This window comes from Mustela nivalis (assembly GCF_964662115.1).
Source record: "Mustela nivalis genome assembly, chromosome: 7".
NCBI lineage: Eukaryota > Metazoa > Chordata > Mammalia > Carnivora > Mustelidae > Mustela > Mustela nivalis.
Genome location: NC_139026.1, coordinates 127,481,579 through 127,502,651, shown reverse-complemented (window position 1 = coordinate 127,502,651; position 21,073 = coordinate 127,481,579). Strand labels below are relative to the sequence as shown.

The 21,073-nt window shown below is 39.3% G+C and overlaps 2 protein-coding genes and 1 long non-coding RNA gene across 4 annotated transcripts in view; 2 read left to right on the top strand and 1 right to left on the bottom strand.

Annotated features, from left to right (window-relative positions):
* Positions 1-11,251, bottom strand: part of ARL5B (ARF like GTPase 5B) — a 30,726-nt gene extending 19,475 nt beyond the window's left edge. The window contains exon 1 of the mRNA XM_082742060.1: positions 10,849-11,251. Within this exon, the coding sequence (XP_082598186.1) occupies positions 10,849-10,897 (49 nt within the window). The 5' untranslated portion in view covers positions 10,898-11,251. The remainder of the gene's footprint in view (positions 1-10,848) is intronic.
* A 200-nt stretch (positions 11,252-11,451) lies between these two features.
* LOC309869589 lies at positions 11,452-12,279 on the top strand. The gene is made up of 2 exons (XR_014314278.1): positions 11,452-11,537; positions 12,034-12,279. It is a non-coding gene; the product is annotated as an uncharacterized lncRNA (long non-coding RNA).
* A 3,935-nt stretch (positions 12,280-16,214) lies between these two features.
* NSUN6 (NOP2/Sun RNA methyltransferase 6) overlaps positions 16,215-21,073 on the top strand; it is a 62,087-nt gene continuing 57,228 nt past the window's right edge. Inside the window, exons 1-2 of one of the 2 annotated variants that reach the window (XM_082742058.1) lie at positions 16,215-16,770; positions 19,277-19,432. In XM_082742058.1, the coding sequence (XP_082598184.1) occupies positions 16,696-16,770; positions 19,277-19,432 (231 nt within the window). In that variant the 5' untranslated portion in view covers positions 16,215-16,695. The remainder of the gene's footprint in view (positions 16,771-19,276; positions 19,433-21,073) is intronic. The other variant, XM_082742059.1, reaches the window with a different exon arrangement.

The window sequence follows — 21,073 nt, the reverse complement described above, 5'->3', positions numbered from 1 at the left end:
GTTCTGGGGCGCCTGGGTGGCTCAGTCGGTTAAGCGTCTGTCTTCACCTCAGGTCATGATCTCAGGGTCCTAGGATAAAGCTCCACATTAGGCTCCCTGTTTGGCGGGGAGCCTGCTTCTCCCTCCCCCTTGGCCTGCTGCTCCCCCTACTTGTGCCCTCTCTCACTCTGACAAATAAATAAAATCTTTAAAATTTAAAAAAAAAAGTTGGATCATACTATTTTGTAAGAAGGGCATAAAGACATAAAGCCTATACAGAATGAGGCTTCAAAAGAAAATTAGTAAGAGCACTTGCATGAGAACAAGCACAGGTAAAAGATGGCTAAAAAGATGGGGCGCCTGGGTGGCTCAGTGGGTTAAAGCCTCTGCCTTCAGCTCAGGTCGTGGTCCCAGGGTCCTGGGATTAAGCCCGCATCCGGCTCTCTGCTAAGCGGGAAGCCTGCTTCCTCTTCCTCTCTCTCTCTCTCTCTCACTCTGCCTGCCTCTCTGCCTAATTGTGATCGCTGCCTGTCAAATAAATAAATAAAATCTGTAATAAATAAATAAATAAATAAAAGAAAAAAGATAGTAAAAGGAACTTTAAAAAAGTAAGTGGAAGAAAAATCAAAGAAAACCCTTTTCCCATTCCCAAATTAAAAAAAAAATGTAGTTTTTATACAGAATACCAAATAATTCAAATTGATAAACACAAGAGAAGAAAAATATTAGAAAAGCACTATATATAGTGCCAATAAAGTGGAAAACTGTGTTATCATGTTAAAACTGGATATTGTTAAGATGTGATAAAATGATCAACTTTTAATTTTAAAATATAAGAAAGCCCAAAGACAGCATCAAATAGGGATCGTTACCTTCTAGATATAAGAGGAGAGCCTTATATGAACACAAGAGTATATAAACAACTTCATAACTTAACAAAAATGCCCTTTGTCAAATTTGGGATTTTGTGTATATAGAAAATGAGTTTGAATTCTTCCAAGGGGTAGGTATTAAAAAGCTGGAAGATATGATGTCACAATCTGTCAAAATCTGTCATGTTATGTTATAGATTAGAAAATTCAGGTCCTAACTACTGACCTGGTTGTTTTCTTGCTTATGTAAAAGATTAGGAAATTAAGGTCCTATTAAGTTAAGTAATTTGTTTTACTAAACACTGCTAAGAACCTGCATTTATTTTCCTGCTTTTTTTGATTTAAAATTAACTCCCCTTCAAAATTCTTCAGTCTCCTCCCACTCCCACCCCAGGTCCCCTATTCCTAGATAACCTAAATTTTGCTAAGAGCAGCTATGTAAACCTGAGGATTCAACAATTCAATATGTATTGAGTTCATTTTATGCCTGCCTTTAACATTTGTGATTAAGACAAACAAGGCAAGCTCTCTCTACCCTCAAAAATCTTACAGGTGGCTATGGAAATAAGCACTTACAGTACAGCACTATTAGTACAAAGCAACAGATATGGAAGTATCAGATGGTAATATTCTCAAGGAAAACTGAGATTTAGATTTAGAATCCAGCTCTCAGGGAAGGAGAGAAATGCCAAGGGTAAAAAAGAACATTACAGAATTTCAATCTGAGTAATTTAAGTGCACTGTGAAAGTTAGTGCTCACAATCATGCCATGAGAAAGGGGTGGTATTCTTCATTTTGCTGAGGAGGAAATGGAGTCTTAAGTTAAATAACATGCTGGAAGTTTGGCTAATGGTCTCCCAGGGTGATGCCTCCCCATCTTTATGACAAAATGAAGTCTTAGTATCTAACAATAACAAATAAGAACAGCTTATTGGGTAGAACAAAAACACTTTTCTGGTAGATAAGGGAAAAAATACAGATTTAAAAAAAGAAGAAGAAGATTAAACAGTCTAAGTAGGTAGACTACTCTAAGTTCCCAGTCCAGAGTGAAGTGAAGACCAAAGACCACCCCCGCACCCACCACACTCATTGAACAAAAGAATGATAAAAGGCTTCAACAGGAAATACTGAAACTGATTTAACTCAACACAGTTCTCTAGAGAATTCAAATGTTGCCCAGGGGAAGGTTACAATGGGAAACAAATGTTAAGGGGCAGAGGCAATGCATGGTTTTTAAACTTGTACCATAACCAAGGTTATATATATATACACAATATAAATACATTTTGCATTATGACCCAGGACACACACAACTGAAACCGAAGTTTCACACAATGATACCTTTACTAACTGAGATACACTGTAATAGTTTCAAATTTAGAATGTTCATTCCTTCTTTTTTTTTTTTTTTTTTAAGGAGTTTATTTATTTATTTGAAAGAAGGGATCACAAGTAGACAGAGAGGCAGGCAGAGAGAGGGGAAGGGAAGCAGCAGTCTCCCTGCTGAGCAGAGAACCCGGGTTGGATCCCAGGACCTTGGGATCATGACATGAGCCGAAGGCAGAGGCTTTAACCCACTGAGCCACCCAGGTGCCCCTCATTCCTTCTTTTAATGGCAGTCCTCACTAAATTGACTCTATAGAACGGGCTATACTGGACAATTCGAGGAAAAATTGTATTTGAGAAATACAAGTGAACTGGGTGACTGCAAAAATATACAAAACTTGCAAATATAAGAAACTCATCAAACTCCGAACAGGATAAATTAAAAAAAAAAAAAAAAAAAAAAAAGCAAAGCTAGGTTAGATCACGGTCAGTCAACTGAAAACTAAAGATAAAGGGAAAATCTTGAAGGCAGTAAGAGAAAAATGTCAGGCTATATAAGGGGAAGTAAAATACGAACGTTGGTTGACTTTTCACAAGGAAAAAAAATGGGACGTCTGAAGTCAATGGAATGACAACTTTAAAGCACTAAAGAGGGAAAGATTCTATATTCAGGAAAAATATACTTCAAGAATGAAGGCAAAATAAAGACACTTTCAGATAAAAGAAAACTAAGAAAATTCATCACCAACAGGGCTACATTACAAAAATGCTGAAATTCTTTGGCTTCATGGGAAATTATACTAGATGGAAACTCAAAACATCAAAAATAGTAATGTAAGTAAATATAAGAGAAAATTCTACCCTTTATATTTATTCAGGAACATGTGAATCTTTGTAGCAAAAATATAACTATATTGTACAGTTTATAACTAATATAGATACAATTTTTTAAATACTTATTTGTCAGAGAGAGAAAGAGAGAGAGAACCTGTGCATGCACAAGCAGGGGGAGCTGCAGGCAGAGGAGAAGCAGGCTCCCCGATGGGCAAGGAGGCCAATTCGGGGCTCAACCCCAGGACCTAAGCTGAAGGCAGACACTTAACCACGGGAGTCACCCAGGTGTCCCTGTAGATACAATTCTTATGGCATATAACCTGCATGGTTGTAACAGACTAAGGGAGGGGAGGGTATACTACACAGTTTCAAGGTTCTTCCAATTTCCAAATGTTACATTACTCTTAAGTAAACCGAGGAAAGGTAACAGTGTATGTTGCAATCTCTAAGGACCATAAAAATAATGGAAAAAGGATCATTAAAGTAGCCAGTAAATAAAATGGAATTTTAAGAAAACAAACAAACAAAAGAAAACAACCCAAAGCAAAGTGGGAAAGGAGGAACAGAAAACAATTAAACAAAACAAATGCAGATGGGGCAAAAAGGAAATAATAAAATAGCATACCTTGATATCTGACTGTATCATAAATTGAACTGCATCAATACATTTGACTAAACATAACAGTTAAAGGAGAATTTCATACTAGATTAAGAAACACAAGATCAGGGGTGCCTGGGTGGCTCAGTGGGATAAGCCTCTGCCTCGGGCCAGGTCATGATCTCAGGGTCCTGGGATCGAGCCCCGCATTGGGCTCTCTGCTCAGCAGGGAGTCTGCTTCCCCCCTCTCTCCCTGCCTGCCTCTCTGCCTACTTGTGATCTCTGTCAAATAAATAAATAAAATCAAACAAACAAACAAACACAAGATCACACTGTATGCTCTCTAGCAGGGATATACATTAAGATACAGATTATCTGAACACCACTAACAGAGTGGCATAACCTTAACCTACAGAGGTTAGGGTACTACACATAATTGCAGATAACACATTTTTGTCAAGCACAAAAGGAACATGCACCAAACGGACCATTTGGATAGACTATAAAAAAGCCTCAATTAATCTGACCAGCACGCCTGGGTGGCTCAGTCTGCCTTCGGCTCAGGTCATGATCCCAGGGTCCTGGGATTGAGCCCTGCATCAGGCTCCCTGCTCAGCGGGAAGCCTGCTTCTCCCTCTCCCACTCCCCCTGTTTGTGTTCCCTCTATCGCTGTGTCTCTCTGTGTCAAATAAATAAAGAACCTTAAAAAAAATCTGACCAAAAGATGAAAATCTTAAAGTATATTTCTGACCACAATAGAATTAAATTAGAAATGAATAGTAAGCTATCTAGAAAAATAGAAAACTAAACACTTAAAAGTAACCCATAGGTCAAAAAAAAAAAAATCACAAAAAAATTAAAATATTTCAAACTGAATGAATGACATACAACAAATTAAAATTTGTAGAATGAAGCTAACACAATTCTTAGGAGGGACACTTTCAGATTTAAAATGTTCCATGTGAAAGGAATAAGAGACAAAAACAATGACACGCACCCCACCCTTGAGAACAGCCCAGCCTTGAGAAGACGGGAGAGGGGGATGTCAAGTAAGCCCAAAGTAACTAGATGGAAAGACATAAACAGCAGGGCATTAGTAAAATAAAAAGCAGAAAACAGACAAAACAAAAATCTTTGAAATGATCACCAGACATGTTTGACTGTTAGTCCAATAGTCTAACAGACACTATTAGACTTCAAAATTTATCAGGAAGTAGTACAATAATCAAGATAGTGTAGTATGGTATTGGGATGGACATACAGAACAATGCAAGAGAAAGGTCCAGAGATGAGACTCAGTATTTCAACAAAGGCTCTAGGGCGATCCCTTGGGAAAGGAAAGTCTTCAGTAAATTATTAGAACAAGTAGATGTCCATGTAAAAATAAACAAATAAATAATGAATCCCAACCCGACTCACATCATAACTGCAAAATAATCTGAGATGGCTCACAGACCTAAGCATAAAAGCCAAAGTTTGTAGGTGAAAGGAATAGGACACAAAAAGCAGTAACCGTTAAAAAAAGTTGAAAAACCAGAACTTCACCAAAATTTAAAAATTTCCACTCAGCAAAAACCGCATTCAGAAAATGAATAAGGGGGGCACCTGGGTGGCTCAGTGGGTTAAAGCCTCTGCCTTCAGCTCAGGTCATGATCCCAGGGTCTTGAGATCGAGCCCCGAATCGGGCTCTGTGCTCAGCAGGGAGCCTGTTTCCTCCTCTCTCTCTGCCTGCTTCTCTGCCTGCTTGTGATCTCTGTCTGTCAAATAAATAAAATCTTAAAAAAAAAAATCAATAAGGAAGCACAGACTGGAGGAAAATATTCACAAAACACATATCTGACAAAAGACTCAAATCTAAAAGATATAAATAATTATATATATAATTTTATAGATAAAAGAATAATTTAACAGGAAAAGAATTTGAACATTCTGCAAAAGAAATACAAATGGCCAGCCAGCATGTGAAAAAGTGCTTATCATCCAAAAATCATCAGAAAAATGCAAATTAAAACCAAAATGAGATACTGCTACTCATCTAACTGAATAAACTAAAATTAAAAAGACTGGCGACATCTGTAGGTAAGGATGTTAAAGCATAAGTCTAAGGCATGCCTGGGTGACTCAGTCGGTTAAGCCGCTGGCTCTTGGTTTGGCTCAGGTCATGATCTTATTGGTCAAGGGACTGAGCCCAGTGTTGGGGGGTCTGCATCTCTCCCTCTGTCCATACTCCACACCCCTCTCCAATTGTGTGTGTGCATCTGCGCTCTCTATAAGTTAAAGGTTGGAAAAAAAAAAAAAAATCTAAAAAAAAAAAAAAAAAAGTGGTGTCTCCAACACTGCTGGTGAGAGTATGAGAATGGTGTAACACTTTGGAAAACAATCTAATAGTTTCTTATTAAACTAATCATATATTCAGTCTATGATCTAAAAATTGCACTTCTAGATACTCATCTAAGAGAAATGAAAACATGTTTACAAAGAGTATTCACATACTTGAGAGTATTCACATATTACAATTCATCATGATGCAAATTAATAAACAAACTGTGGCATAAATATGATAGTGGAATCAAAATATTCAATAAGAAGATGACAAAGGAAATGCCCCAGAAAGTACTGAGAAAAAGACAGTAAAATGGAAAAATGCTAGATAATCAAGCAGCATAATACAACGGATAAGATTTCAGATAAAGTAGAGGAAAACACCTTAAGCGAAATTTAATTAAAAAAAATTCTTAGAACCGGGGCGCCTGGGTGGCTCAGTGGGTTAAGCCGCTGCCTTCGGCTCAGGTCATGATCTCAGGGTCCTGGGATCGAGTCCCGCATCGGGCTCTCTCTGCTCAGCAGGGAGCCTGCTTCCTCCTCTCTCTCTCTCTGCCTCTCTGCCCACTTGTGATTTCTCTCTGTCAAATAAATAAATAAAATCTTTAAAAAAAAAAAAATTCTTAGAACCAAAAAACATCCAACTTTCTGTTGAAAAGGTCCAGAAGGCCTAGCACAATGAACCAAAAAAAGACACATTACAAGGCACACACCTCGCATATTTAAAAACCCCAGGAATAAATGAAAAATTCTAAAATCTACTAAAAAGAGAAAAACTCAGAATAAGAATGATACTGGTCTTAACACTGGAAGCTAGAGGACCATGACAATACCTTCAAACGCCTGCTGAAAGAAATGTTTTCCAACTCAGAATTTTATATTCAGCCCAATTATAAATCAAAAGCAAAGTGAGACCAACACATTTTCAGGCATTTGGAATTGAAAAAAAAAAATTACCGCTTTGGACATCTTTGCAGGAAATTTTGGTAGAATGTGCTTCAAAAAAACAGGGCACCTGGGTAACTCAGTGGGTTAAAGCCTCTGCCTTCAGTTCAGGTCACAATCTCAGGGTCCTGGGATTGAGCCCAAGCACCTAGCTCTCTGCTCAGCGGGGAGCCTGCTTCCCTTCCTCTCTGCCTGCCTCTCTGCCTCCTTGTGATCTGTCAAATAAATATATAAAATCTTAAAAAAAAAAAAAGACCCAAAACCCAAACAAAAAGTAGTGAAGCAAGAAAGACATATGTTCTAATAAAACAGAAAAGCAAAGGAAATTCCTGTCATGACTGCACAGACAAGTCTGGCACAGCTGTGGAGCAGGCAGAGGGAAGCAAGCTCAGTTCAGAACAGAAGCAAATACTGAGGGGGTCAGGAGAAGGAATAAGACATCTGTTTAAGTGTGATGTGGGGAAACTTTGTACAGAGTATTGGGACAGAATGAAATGACTTAATCAAACACACAAACAAAACTAAGGCAATTAGATGTTGTAATTATTTACTCTAGGGAGAAAAAGTTGTAGGAAAAAGGGGAACATAATTCTAGCACACTGTGGCACAGGAGTAACTAAATTTTACGGTCACAATAACGAAAAGACTGTGTTTAAGCAAAACACTGTATTTTGGGATGATAAGGGCATAAAAGTACTAATTTCTCTTCTAACCCTAAGACAAATGATTAGTACACCTGAAACAAATAGTTGTATGTCAATTATATCCCAATAAAAGACAAATGATAATGTTTAAAATGTCCACATATGCATACAATTAAAAAATATGGAAGTATGTCCTGTAACAGATATGTTCATAAATTTGTAAAGATAATCAGATTGGGGGCGTCTGGGTGGCTCAGGAGGTTGAGCCTCTGCCTTCGGCTCAGGTCATGATCTCAGGGTCTTGGGATCAAGTCCCGTGTCGGGCTCTCTGCTGAGCAGAGTCTGCTTCCCCTTCTCTCTCTACCTGCCTCTCTGCCTACTTGTGATTTCTCTGTGTGTCAAATAAATAAATAAAATCTTAAAAAAAAAAAAAAAGATAAACAGATTGGAAATTACTTCCTTCATTGATAACTGCATCCAAGCAACGTCTTCTAGCTTATAATGAAGTAATACAAAATTGCTCAGGTTGTATACTTTGTCATAGTTTTACTTAGACAACCACACTTTAGCATACTTATTCTCAGAAAGGTATCAAATTTATTTTTATTTTTTTTAAAGATTTTATTTATTTATTTGACAGAGAGAAATCACAAGTAGATGGAGAGGCAGGCAGAGAGAGAGAGGGGGAAGCAGGCTCCCCGCTGAGCAGAGAGCCTGATGCGGAACTCGATCCCAGGACTCTGAGATCATGACCTGAGCCGAAGGCAGCGGCTTAACCCACTGAGCCACCAAGGCGCCCCGGTATCAAATTTATAAGACGATGCTTTGTGCTGTAAAATGCTACAGGAAAAAAAAGATGGGAGGCAAATAGTGAAAAACAGATAAGGAGAAAGAGTAAAGCAATATGGAGTTCTCAACTCTGACTCCAAATCTGAATCATCTAGGCAGTGACGCCCAGGCCACCCTGCCCCATTCATTTCTAATTGGTCTGAGATAGGGCCATGGGCTTATTATTCTAATATGCAAACAAGACTGAGTGATATCAGTATCTCTGGATTAGTTTCATTATAGTGTGAAAATGGAAAATGCTGAGAATGTTAGTTAATTTTGTTGATATAGAAAGGAAAAAATACAGGACTGAAGTAACAGTCTGATGGCATTATTCCCCAGCTTAAAAAATAACATACAATGAGCAATCTCTTCAACGGCCCTGTACAGTTTAATGTCTTAGTCGGCTGACACACAAGGCCCTCTGTGATCTGGTTCCAGGCGCTAGCTACCTCTCCAACCTCAACACCTCTAACTCCCCCACAGGCCAACTAAGATTCAGCCAAGCTAAACTATCCTCAGCTTCCTCCAATGTACCCAAGTATTTGATTCCTCTCCCATTTGCATATTAGGAGTCCTTCAACCTAGAATAATATGCCCCTTCTACTCAGTCTGCTTAGCATGCCCAGAAAACTCCCACTTACAGCAGAGTACAAGTGTAAGTATACCTTTTTCCATAAAGTCTTCCAAGAACCACGTGAGAAAAACTAATCACTTGCTTCTTGGTAATCATCAACACACTTTTGTACATACCTGTTAAAAAAGTTACCACACTGCTTATCTCCCCACAGGTCTCATTTGCTGATCTTTGAGTACTTTTTGAGTAACTGTTATCTTTTCTGTTTGTTTTTCATCTTTGTATCTCCAAGCCTACCTGAAGATTGGTGATGGACTTTGATTAAATGTTAGCTGCATGAATGAATGAGGATAAAAGGAGAGCATAACCACTGGGTCTAAATTTTCAACAGGAAAGTTAAAGGAAAAGAAAAATTCTAAATAGTAATGGGGTTTTAAAAGGCCTGAACAATTATGGGGCTTTAAGCAGCCCATGAATGTTTTCTTCATTTCCCACATCCACTGTTCCCTTCTAGTCTGATTTAAGGAAGGCTCAGTATTATTAATAATAATAATAAATAGAAAAAAAAAAGATGTACAAGAAAATAAAACAACAGTAATAAAACGAGAGAAAGAGGAATTGGATGGGTAACACAAGGAGAAACAGACTTTGGTCATGTTTTGTTTCTTAAACTATGGGAAAAGATAAGCAGATAATAACTGTGTTGATCTTCATACGTTTTAACATGTTAAAATACTCCTTTACATATACTAGTGAATTCATGTAATGAGGACTAGAAAATATAAACTGAAAAAGCATGTATTAAATATATAGATATATTTAAGAAGTTAAACTCTGAAATCACGTTAAGCGTGATACATGTGGTAACTGTATATATACATATAATTGCATATATATGCATATTTGTATATGTATATACATATACCTGCGTTTATAAGTTTGGAAAAGACGGTTTTTGTGCTCTGACCTATGGAACAAATGAACTAAAGCCTTTCATTTTCTTCACTTCTCAAATCCCGCAAAAAACAAAAGTAGTTACAATTGCTGTCATTACAAAACACTTGTTTTTATTATGTAGTGTGTTGAACGAAAAACGAAACTATATTTAAAAAGTAGATCCAATTACTAAGAAAGCATTCTGTTCAAAGAAGTTCTAAAACTTTATTGCCAGACCCTTTTTTGTCTGTGTATTTTCTCTCTTCAGAAGACATGACATCTCATTCTCTGACTCAGAACAGGTTTTACAACTTCTTGGCCCTTTGGACTTCCAACTTCTAAAACGTCTCATAACCTGTTCTAGACTCATTACGGACACGCAATCTCCTATACAGAACCCAAAGCATTTAGTTCTCATTATAATACCTAGGAAAGGAATAAAAGGGGTTAGGATGCCGATTTCCGGAAACCCGTGCATCTCACAGAACAACTCATTCCCGAGTCCGAGGAAGCAGGCGAAATCGGAACGTGAAGGCGCAATGGCTTCAAGAACAGTGTAGGGGGGAAAAAGCAGCACTACTAAAAATAATAATAATAATAAAAAAAAAGTTGATAGGTTTCTGGGCGGACTTATCTTGGGGGAGAGCCACAGGATACTTCATTAGAGATGGAAAAGACCCTCGCAATGCTTCCAGGTATCACTAGGTGCTTTCCGCTCTGCTTCGCTAAAATCCAAAAATTCTCAGTTCGGACTCTGGGCTCCCGAATGCCTCCTCTTTTCACTCCTCATTTCTCCCACACATCCAGTCTCTCCTGCACCTCCTCCCAGCCGAAATGACCGAGTTTCTACCCGTCCCCCTCGAGAAAATCACTTCTCTGCGTCTCAGAACATTGGCGTCCACCGACAGCCCTGCCTCTGGCTGTCCCCTAAGGCGACCGGACTCTCCTCCTTGGAGCCGGGCCGTTGCGCAGCTCCATCCTTCTCACCTTGGTTACAGAAGAGGCTCCACAGTTTAGCGAAGATCAGCCCCATCATGAGCACCTGGGCGGGCCGCGGGGTCCCTCAGCAGCAGGTGCCGCTGTGCGGGGCCCCCCACCACGGCGCTGGCTGTAGGGAACCGAGGAGATGCCTACTGAGACCGCGCGGTGAGGGTACTGGTTGGCCGAGAAACCTCGATGGGCCGCTCAGCTACCGGTCAGAAGGCACCGCGCCGAGTCCCTACCGGATAGTCCTTTGTTTCGAGCCCACTGAGCCAAACGCCGACCCGTAGTCCCTTCGGTCTGAACCCACCAACCCACCAGAGCTTCAACCACCCCCAAGCCCCGCCTCCGCTCCGCCTCCCCTCCCGAGTCCCGACCACCCATCGCCGGAAGGACGGGACCTGACGTCGGCACGCTTACGTTAACCCACGCTTTCGACGTGGCGTTTCCTCCGGCTTCACTTCCGGTGGGCGGGTTCCAGACTGCTCCGCTGAGTGGGCGGTTTCGGGGCGTGGGAGTCGGGGAGTTTCCCTCCGTGAGCGTTTGTACGGGTCACTGTTTGCAAACGTTTGCTACGTTCCGGTTCTTGCGTCTCTGTTTTTGGGCAGGTGCGCCTCTGTCCCCTCAAAACCTAGGGGCAACTGCAGTTCCTCCCACCGAATAGCCGCCGTTCGCTGCCCTGTTCCCGCAGGAAAGTAAGGGGTGTTTCTCCTTCAACTGTCACCCCTGGGCAGGCAGGCAGGCAGGCTTGGGGTTCCGCGGTGATTCGAAATAGAATTAATGGGGGACGAGCCATGATATGCCGGTAGCCACGGAGTTCAGTTATGTGATTAACTGAAAGCCTCCAAGTTTGGCCATGCGTTCGAATTTTCATGGAGCCCAAATAACACGAAATAAAATAACTTCCTTTAACTGAAATGGGATCCCAGTAATCTCTTCAGTTCAACAAAATAGAGGGGAAAACATGCTCTACCTAGAGCAAAGAAACTGAAATTTCAAGGGAAAAGGTCGAACTAGGCAATTAAGAAAATATGTATTCCTTAGAAGGAACTGGCTGCGGCTGTAATTGATTTATTACTCAGCTAACCTTTTAAATCAAACAGCTAATCCCCTACCTGTGTCCATTCCGCTTTATAATTTAACTTTTAATTTTATTTGAGGATAGTTGACACAATGTTACATTGGTTTCAGGTGGACAACGTAGTGAGTCAACATCCCTATCGTGCCGTGCTCACCGCAGGTGCGGCTACCATCTGTCATGGGACAACGCTATTACACAATTCTTTTCCAGGTTAGGTTCCATGTTTTTTTGATAAGGTTAAGTTTGAAGCACCAACAAATTTTAAAAGCTTCACAGCCTGGGATGAAGCCTAATTCACAGTTCAGGAGAGAACTTAATTGAAAAGCTATGGACTTTGGTCAAGTGGTAGATTTTAACCCAGGCAAGAGCGGCCTTTTGATATGCTAGACTCTTTTTTATTACCTTTACAAAGAGAAGTGTATGACTTATGAAGTCCTCCCAGGGTGATGATTCAAAGACCTTTAGGACATATATGGGATAATGTGCTCCAATTTTCTGACATTAAAGACAAGTTATAACCTCCCACAAGGAGGAAAAGGTATGTGCTGAGACTACATAAATTAGTTTATCTTTCAGAACCATGAATTGGCTCAAATATAGATGATTTTCTGCTTGGGTAACCAGAGGCTCGAAGGGACATTTCTAGTCCTAGTTTCATTATTTAGATATAAAAAAACCCTTTACATTCTGTAACTTAGCTTCTTCAATTGTTAGACATATATATAAACCACATTCTATTTTTTTCTGGGTTTCAGATTTCCAATAAACAGTTTCTGAAATAAAGCAGTTTTTTTTCGCAGAGCTTTGAAGCCAAAAATTTACATATTTCTTAAATATTTTTATGATGGTCTAATGATACTTTAGAAAGTAAATTTGAAGTATTTTTTCACTTTTAGTTTTTTTAAGATTTTATTTTCTTATTTGACAGCAAGAGAGGAAACACAAGCAGGGGGAGGGGAAGAGGGAGAAGCAGGCTTCCTGAGGAGCTTAGAGCCCAATGGGCTTGAGTCGAAGGCAGATGTCTAACAACTGAGCCACCGAGGTGCCCCATTGTTTCACTTTTAATTAAGTGGAATGAATATATTTGAGCAGGACATTTAATATTTCTATTGATTCTACTCTTTGAAAAGTGTCTGAAACATTTTTTTTTTTTAAAGTAAATCTCTACACCCAATGTGGGGCTCTAACAACCCAGAGATCAAGAATTGTATGCTCTGCCAACTGAGCCAGCCGGGTGCCCCAAAATATTTGAAACTTTTATGTTGAAGAACTGTTCTAATTTTTATTGTCTCTTCTACAATTTACCTGACAACAGGACTGTTGTAATATTTTAAAAATATTTTTTCACATTAGAAAATATTATTTGTACATTTAGGAATTTGAAATTTTTACTGACTGGAAGGAAAGAAACCAAGTCACAACTAAAAAAATAATAACAAAATATAGCTGTGAATCATCTGAACTAATATAATTATTTTTTGAAAAGATACACTTTAGTTCATATTGTACATTTGTATTATACATAGTAGGAACACTTGTTAAGAATTTAATCAAATTAGAGAATTTTGAGTAATATACTTTTTAAATATAGCATTTAAAACACTTCTTTTTTTTTTCCTGAAAACATCTCTTTAGTTTTTTTTAAACTAATTTCAAAAGATCCAAAGAAGGAAACACAGTTCTATGAAATGTTACTACTTGAATATAAATATATTTTGAATTTGTGAAATAAGAAAAAAGTCATAAAAAAGGAATATAATACTAGTATTAGGATTATAACTTATTTTCTTAAGTGTTAACTGGAAATAACTTCCTTTAATTAAAATGGAAGGCCAATTCAACAAATTTTAAGAAAAAAGATAAAAGTGTAATGTATTTAGAGCAAAACAAATTAAAATTTCAAGGAAAAATGAAACATTGAACTAGGGAATTAAAAACAACAAACTATATTTCTTAGAAGGAACTATTTATCAATTAACCTCTGAAAATACTTAGAATTGCCTACAGCCGGTATTGAATTCAATTTGTGACTGTTAGCTAAGATAAATTGCCTGCATGGCTTGAACCAAGGGAACCAGGGACAGCATGTTCTGCCAACTAGGAATTGAATTTACTCTTTAAAACCAACTCTCCTATGCATTTAAGATTATCTCCACTTTGACTTTAGTGTCCAGATGAGCTGAGATCAAAGGTTTCCATCTTTCCTAGACCTTTTTTTTTTTCCTAATCTTCTCATACCTTCTTCATGAAAGTAAATATTTTGGAATATTTTTTTTTATAAGGTTAACTTTGGAGTACCATAAACTGAGATTTAAGATTATATCTAAGATTTTTTTGCTCCACCACATTGGGGGCCATATGGCTCCACTGAGAATATACAACCTAAATGACCCTTATATGGGTGTATTCCTATAGAAATCTTCCTTTGTTTGGACAGTTTGCACTATGCCAACTTCAGATTTGTAATACACTTTTCTTGAACCCAACCCTGGAACACCAAGAGGTCTCTTCATCAACATAACTGTCACTGCAATAGCATCTAGACAAGAATAGTCTAATTGTGCTCAGCACTCTTCGTGTGTGCTTAATTAGTGAACTAATTTCCAGCATATACATGCTTTATCAGCACTTTCTTTCTCTAGTTCACATAGATACCCATATATCTGTTCACCTAGTCATTTAACATTTAAGTGCCTATTACATGTTAAGGCAATGGGTATGCAGTGATGAGATGAAGTCTACCCTCATGGAATTTACAATGTAGTCCAACTTGTTCCTTCTTCTCCCTTTTCTCCTAAATACAGATTCCAACCATTATTGGTGCCATGAGCAAAATGCTGAGGCTGCAAAAATTCCTTTGGAGGGGCACCTGGGTGGCTCAGTGGGTTAAAGCCTCTGCCTTCCATTCAGGTCATGATCCCAGAGTCATGGGATCGAGCCCTGCAATGGGCTCTCTGCTCAGCTGCAAGCCTGCTTCCCTTCCTCTCTCTCTCTGCCTGTCTCTCTGCCTACTTGTGATCTCTGTCTGTCAAATAAATAAATAAAATCTTTAAAAAAAATTCTTTTGGAACTGCCTGATCTAGGTATTTTCGTAATCACGTTTTTTTGTTTGTTTGTTTTTTAGATTTATTTATTGTAGAGTGGGAGAGAGCATGCACATAGTGGGGAGAAGCAGGGGGAGAGGGAAAGGGAGTCTTAAGGAGACTCTGGGCTGAGAGACTCCAATGCAGACCTCAACCTGGACGGTGAGATGAGGACGTGAGGGGAAACCGCGAGTCGGAGGCTTACCAGCCTACCCACCCAGAGGCCCCTTGACATCTTCCTGATGATCACTTTTAATGATTTTGCCACGGAAGCATCCCATCAACTTACTGGAGAAGCATGGCATAGTGAAAAGAGTTGGTACTTAGAAGGCAGGTGGCTGTGGTCTTTATTTTCTTTCTATGAGGCTACAGACTTATTTCACCTGTGGGAGCCTTTTCCCTCTTTCATAAAAGGGAAATAACCACATTACAGGGTTGTTTTGTGGCTGTAAATTATACAGAACCTGATCAGCGTATCATACAAAGTAAGTGAACTTTTTAAACACCTGTGTGATTTTTAGAAAAAACTGTTTCCTACAGTTAACACGGTGAGCTGCAAAAACAAAAACCTAACATAGACAATTATTTTTAGTTTCGTATTCAATCATAAAATGTCTGAATTTCATTATGCATCTTCTTTTGAATCTTTACCTTCATCTGTAACACATAAATTAGGGTAAGCGTCTCGGAGCCTTAAAGTGCAACTCAACTATAATAAAGGTAACCGTTAGCCTCATTCAACTAATTTTGCATATGCAGGTTTTTTTTTTTTTTTTTTTTTTTTAGTTTTAACTGATCATTAATGGGTATGAACACACCATTAACGAGCTTTCAGAAATTTAAATAACGGCGATCATTCACAGCTGAAGTCAGATGAGTAGCCACCGAGGGCCAGGTGTCTGAATCAAAGGGTGGCTTTACGTTCAAATAAACTCTGGCTTCCTTCTAACATAGGTCAACAGGCAGGTGAACTAACTAGTCCTCCAGTTTACTCGATTTTATCCACACCCTTTCCTTCTTTCTCCTGGAACCCACCCCAGGCGCTAAATCAGCCAGATCACCCATGCGGGCTCCATCCCCCACTCAGAGGTCCCGCAAACCACGCGCACGTGGAGTTGCAGCCAGCGGCCCTCGGGAACTCCGCCTACCAGATGTACGGCGGTTCGCGGTTGCGGATTGGGGAACCGGGGAGGGTGGGACGCGTCGCCGGAAGTGACGCAAGCCGGAAGCGGCTTTCGGCCGGGAAATTGGGGGCGCGGTTTTGAAATGAGGTCTGAACCCTGAACGTGAGTGAACAGAAGTCTGAAGTCGGTCTGTTTTCCAGGCCAGTTCACAACGGATTTGATTGTCATTTTTTCCTTTTTTTTTTTTTTTTAAACCTGTGTATTCTCTGCCGCACGGGGGACATGACCTCACAGCGATTTCCGTGAGCGTGTCTCAAGAAGCAGCAGAGACGGCGATGGTGGAGGCGAGGAAGCCGCTCTAAACGGGCAATGCCGGAGAAAGCGTGGATGTACCTCCGCGATCCCGAGTTGAACTTGGAAAGAGCGGCGCAGTTTTCCCGGCCAGCGGGTGGTCCCGGCGCCTGTGGGTGGTTACCCATTGCCAAGACGCTGCTCACTGTTAATCCGGAAAGAGAAAAGTCACCGTTTTCCCACATTTTTCTTGGAGGACAAAACAATAGGGAAAATGTCCGTGTTCCCTAAAATATCATTGAGACTTGAGGTTGAAAAGTATCTGAAAGAGGGTTTTGTGAATAAGGAGGTAGGTCAAACCTGTTTTATGATGCTTGCAAAAATTCCATGTTTACACACGCTGGGAAAATAGGAAAAACAGAAACAAAACAAAACAAACAAAAAAACAAAACCAAAAAACCCTAAAGCGAGACCTAATCTTTACACGGTTGTTTCTTATTACTCTTTTTGGAATGTAAAAACTGCCAGTACCTTCTTGCGGGCATTTAATGCTTTCGAGATAGGAGGTGAATGAGGTCTACGTTTCAACACTTAACGAATGTGAACAGAAGGGAAGGGAAGAGAGCGGTTGTGTGCGTGTCAGTAGGCATGGCACTGAAGGGGTTACAAGAATGAGGGGGAAAGATTCCTGTTCTCGAGAATTTAAGTCCAGTGGAGAAGATACACCCGTGTTCTTATAGCGCTTGCTGTGGTTCTCAGGTGAAAGAGATAATGTGTCAATGCCTCTTAAATGCCACTAGTTGTGCTGGCTGATTTGCAGACTTTTAATATTAGCAATTTCTTTTTGGGGGGGGGGGTAAGAGATTTCTTCTGCATTTTAATAGGTGAGAGAGCTGAGGGTCCGAGAGTCCTGCAGCTGACCCAGATTAACACCGCCATCAAGTAATAGGGGTGAAATCTGAAGCTGAAGAGCTCAGATACAGTGAAAAAAATACAGATTTGGCATCCCAGGTCCTTGATGGGTGCTCCTGTGCTTTGAGTAAATTATTTCATACCGTTTAACCTTGATATCCTTTTCTGTGGAAACTGAGGATGTTAAAAATATTTACAAGGTTATTTTAAAATATTAACCATAAGTGAATGCAGCTGGTATTGTTCTGGCACATTAGTCCTCAACAAATATTCATTCCACGTAGTGGGAGCAATAGCTAGCACAGAAGTCCTCAGTGAATGTTGTCTTTGATTGTCAGGCTTGTGCTCTGTGCATTTTACTTCGTGCCTCTAGGCAACTTTGTATTTTCTAAATTTTTGCTTTTCTTATTCAGAGTAAAATCTAAGACTTAAATATGATTCGTGTATGAAGATGATACTGAAGCTATGACTTCTTAGATTTGATTTCTACATTTTATTTCCAAAGATTAGATTAAGGGATTAGAGAGTATGGAAAGAGAAAATACCTTCTCTTGACTTCAAAGAACTAAAAATATAAGGAGCATATTAAGAGAAATAGAGGCATTCAGCAGTTTTTCTTAACTATTTTTAAAATGGTAAATATTGTATTATAGAAGATCCAAATGTCTGTCTTTGACACCATCTCTGTCTCAAGCCCGCTAACTGTAAATGATTTTAGAAAAAACCATTCCTGGGGCGCCTGGGTGGCTCAGTGGTTAAGCCGCTGCCTTCGGCTCAGGTCATGATCTCAGGGTCCTGGGATCGAGTCCCGCATCGGGCTCTCTGCTCAGCAGGGAGCCTGCTTCCCTCTCTCTCTCTCTCTGCCTGCCTCTCTGTCTACTGTGATCTCTCTCTGTCAAATAAATAAATAAAATCTTTAAAAAAAAAAAAAAGAAAAAACCATTCCTGGGCGCCTGGGTGGCTCAGTGGGTTAAAGCCTCTGCCTTTGACTCCGGTCATGATCCCAAGGTCCTGGGATCAAGCCCCGCATCGGGCTCTCTGTTCGGCAGGGAGCCTGCTTCCCCCTCTCTCTCTCTGCCTGCCTTTCTGCCTGCTTGTGATCTCTGTCAAATAAAATCTTAAAAAAAAAAAAAAAAAGAAAAAAACATTCCTTTGTATAAGTATTGGAAGTAAAGTTATATTCAGTTTTAATAAAAACAAACTAAACTTGAGAAAGTACTAATACTTTGAGGCTGGTGGATGAGTACTCTGGCAGGTAGTTTAAGATGATGCTGTGAAGCAGAGTATAGTTAAAGATGACAAAAATGGGAAAATACGTGTCTCCCAAAGCTTCAGTTAATCACAGGGGGACTTGGTTTTTGTTTTTGTTTTTATCTTTAAACCTCCATTTCTGACAGGTTATCTTTGCTACTTGTCTTTTTGGGTGGTATTTATTACATTTAAAAATACCATATTCGAAAGCTGGTGTGGATGACCTTTAGATAACAGTATCAGTATCAGTATCAGTATTCAAATACTGGTGTTTTCAAAGGCTGCTAATGAATTTGTTCTAGGTATGAGGCCAGCAAGTAAATAGCTCTACAGAACGATATAATATTTGGTATATTATAAATAGAATAAAATCATGAATTTATATAAATAAGCATAGCAGACATTAATATGTTCAAAATGTTAATAATGCTTTGAAGTTGAGGCAGTTTTTTCAAAGACCTTTATGTTGGGCATTTTGTTAGGTGTTTATTACCACTATTAAACCCCAAAACCCTGTGAAGTATTACATTCGGTTAGTGTTAACTAACATGCAACTAAAGTAGCAAAATGAAATGGAACTGCATAATTGCTGAAAGATGTTTCATTAGTCGGGTATGCATAATGTACTTAATATTTTTAGTTAATTCTTACAATGACATTGAAACATTAACGTGTTGTTTTCCTCTTTTCAGGTTGTATCTGCTTTTGGAAAACAAGAAGCAGAAAGGAAATTTGAAACTCTGTTAAATCGCTTGTCACATCCTCCATCATTCACAACAGTAAGAGTAAATACACATCTAGCCTCAGTGCAACATGTGAAAGATCTGTTGTTTGATGAACTTCAGAAGGTATGCGCAAATTTTCTATGTCATTATATCCATAATTGCATTTCTACAGTCTTGTGGAATGTTGTAGAGTGTTGTTCTCCAACATGGAGCCCGATCCCAGGACTCCAGGACCATGACCTGAGTGGACGCTTAACTGACTGGGCCACCCAGGCACCCCTACATTTCAGATTTCTTAGTAGCCATCTGTTAAGTAAGGTTGGTCTGAAATCTCCTTTGCCTGGAAGAAGCAAAAGTCAGGAGAGTTCTTGATATGGTAGAAATATAGATTGCTAAAATACAAATTTTTTCTCTCATCAACTTGGAAATAAATTGATTTTTGAGAGTTTTTCTAGGTAGTATACGGATGCCACAGGGCAGTGGAAATACCTATTATTGTTACTATTCTTTCATATAGTATGTGAAAATTCACGATTTAAAGTTCATGGCCAAGACTTGTTCTGAAATACTTGCATGTAGCTCCCCTAAGACTGTAGTATTCTTGATATCCCTTCCGCTATTCTGCTCTTTATTTTGATGAGTGCAGTGCCCTGTTATTTTCTTCTGTAATAGTAGTGTTCTGGTACATATTGAAAAGCCCACTTTCTGAGAAAAACAACCCTTTGTAGCATTTGCTGATTTCAGTGGTGTAAATACTCCCACTGCTGTCAATTTCAAGTTACCAGTGTGACCTTGAAATTGGATAGAGATGCACATAGTTGGTTCTCCTGAGACTGTGTGAGCTGGCCTTGACACCTACACTCCTGGTCATGCATCCATTTCCAGTTTAAAATGGTTTTTTTTTTTTTTAAGATTTTATTTATTTATTTGACAGAGAGAGAGATCTCAAGGAGGCAGAGAGGCAGGCAGAGAGAGAGAGGGAAGCAGGCTCCCTGCTGAGCAGAGAGCCCGATGCGGGACTCGATCCCGGGACCCTGAGATCATGACCTGAGCCGAAGGCAGCGGCTTAACCCACTGCGCCACCCAGGCGCCCCTCATTTCCAGTTTAAAGACCAAGTATGATAGAGAATACTGAAAATCCTGAACTTTTGCCAAAAAGCATTTATTTCCCTTAGCAAAACTGACATGGCATTCAGTATTGGTGGTGTTTAATAAATAGTATTTAATAATCTCAAACCTTAATGTCCTATTCAGAATGTTTCCTTAAAAGAGTACGATGAGGGCGCCTGGGTGGCTCAGTGTAAGGTTAAGCCTCTGTCTTGGCTCAGGTCATGGGATCGAGCCCCACATCAGGCTCTCTGCTCAGCAGGGAGCCTGCTTCCTCCTTTCTCTCTGCCTGCCTCTCTGCCTACTCGTGATCTCTCTCTCTGTGTTAAATAAATAAAATCTTAAAATAAAATAAATAAAATAAGAGTACGATGTGTAATTCTATATTGGTTATATGTTTTCAAAATAAGTCACCTAAGGTAAACATGGGTTGTCTTTATAAAGCCAAATTATAAACAAAATTGAACCTTATAAAGAAATCGAGATACTTCAGAATAAAACACAGAGAAAACATAATTGTTTTGAAGTCTTTGTCTTTTATAGTGTTATGTGGTATAAAGTAAGAATATCCTAAACCAAGCTTCATGCTCTGCTAGGTAATGACAATGAAAAGAACTGTAAATTGAAATCTGTCAATTATATTGATGGATCCATAAT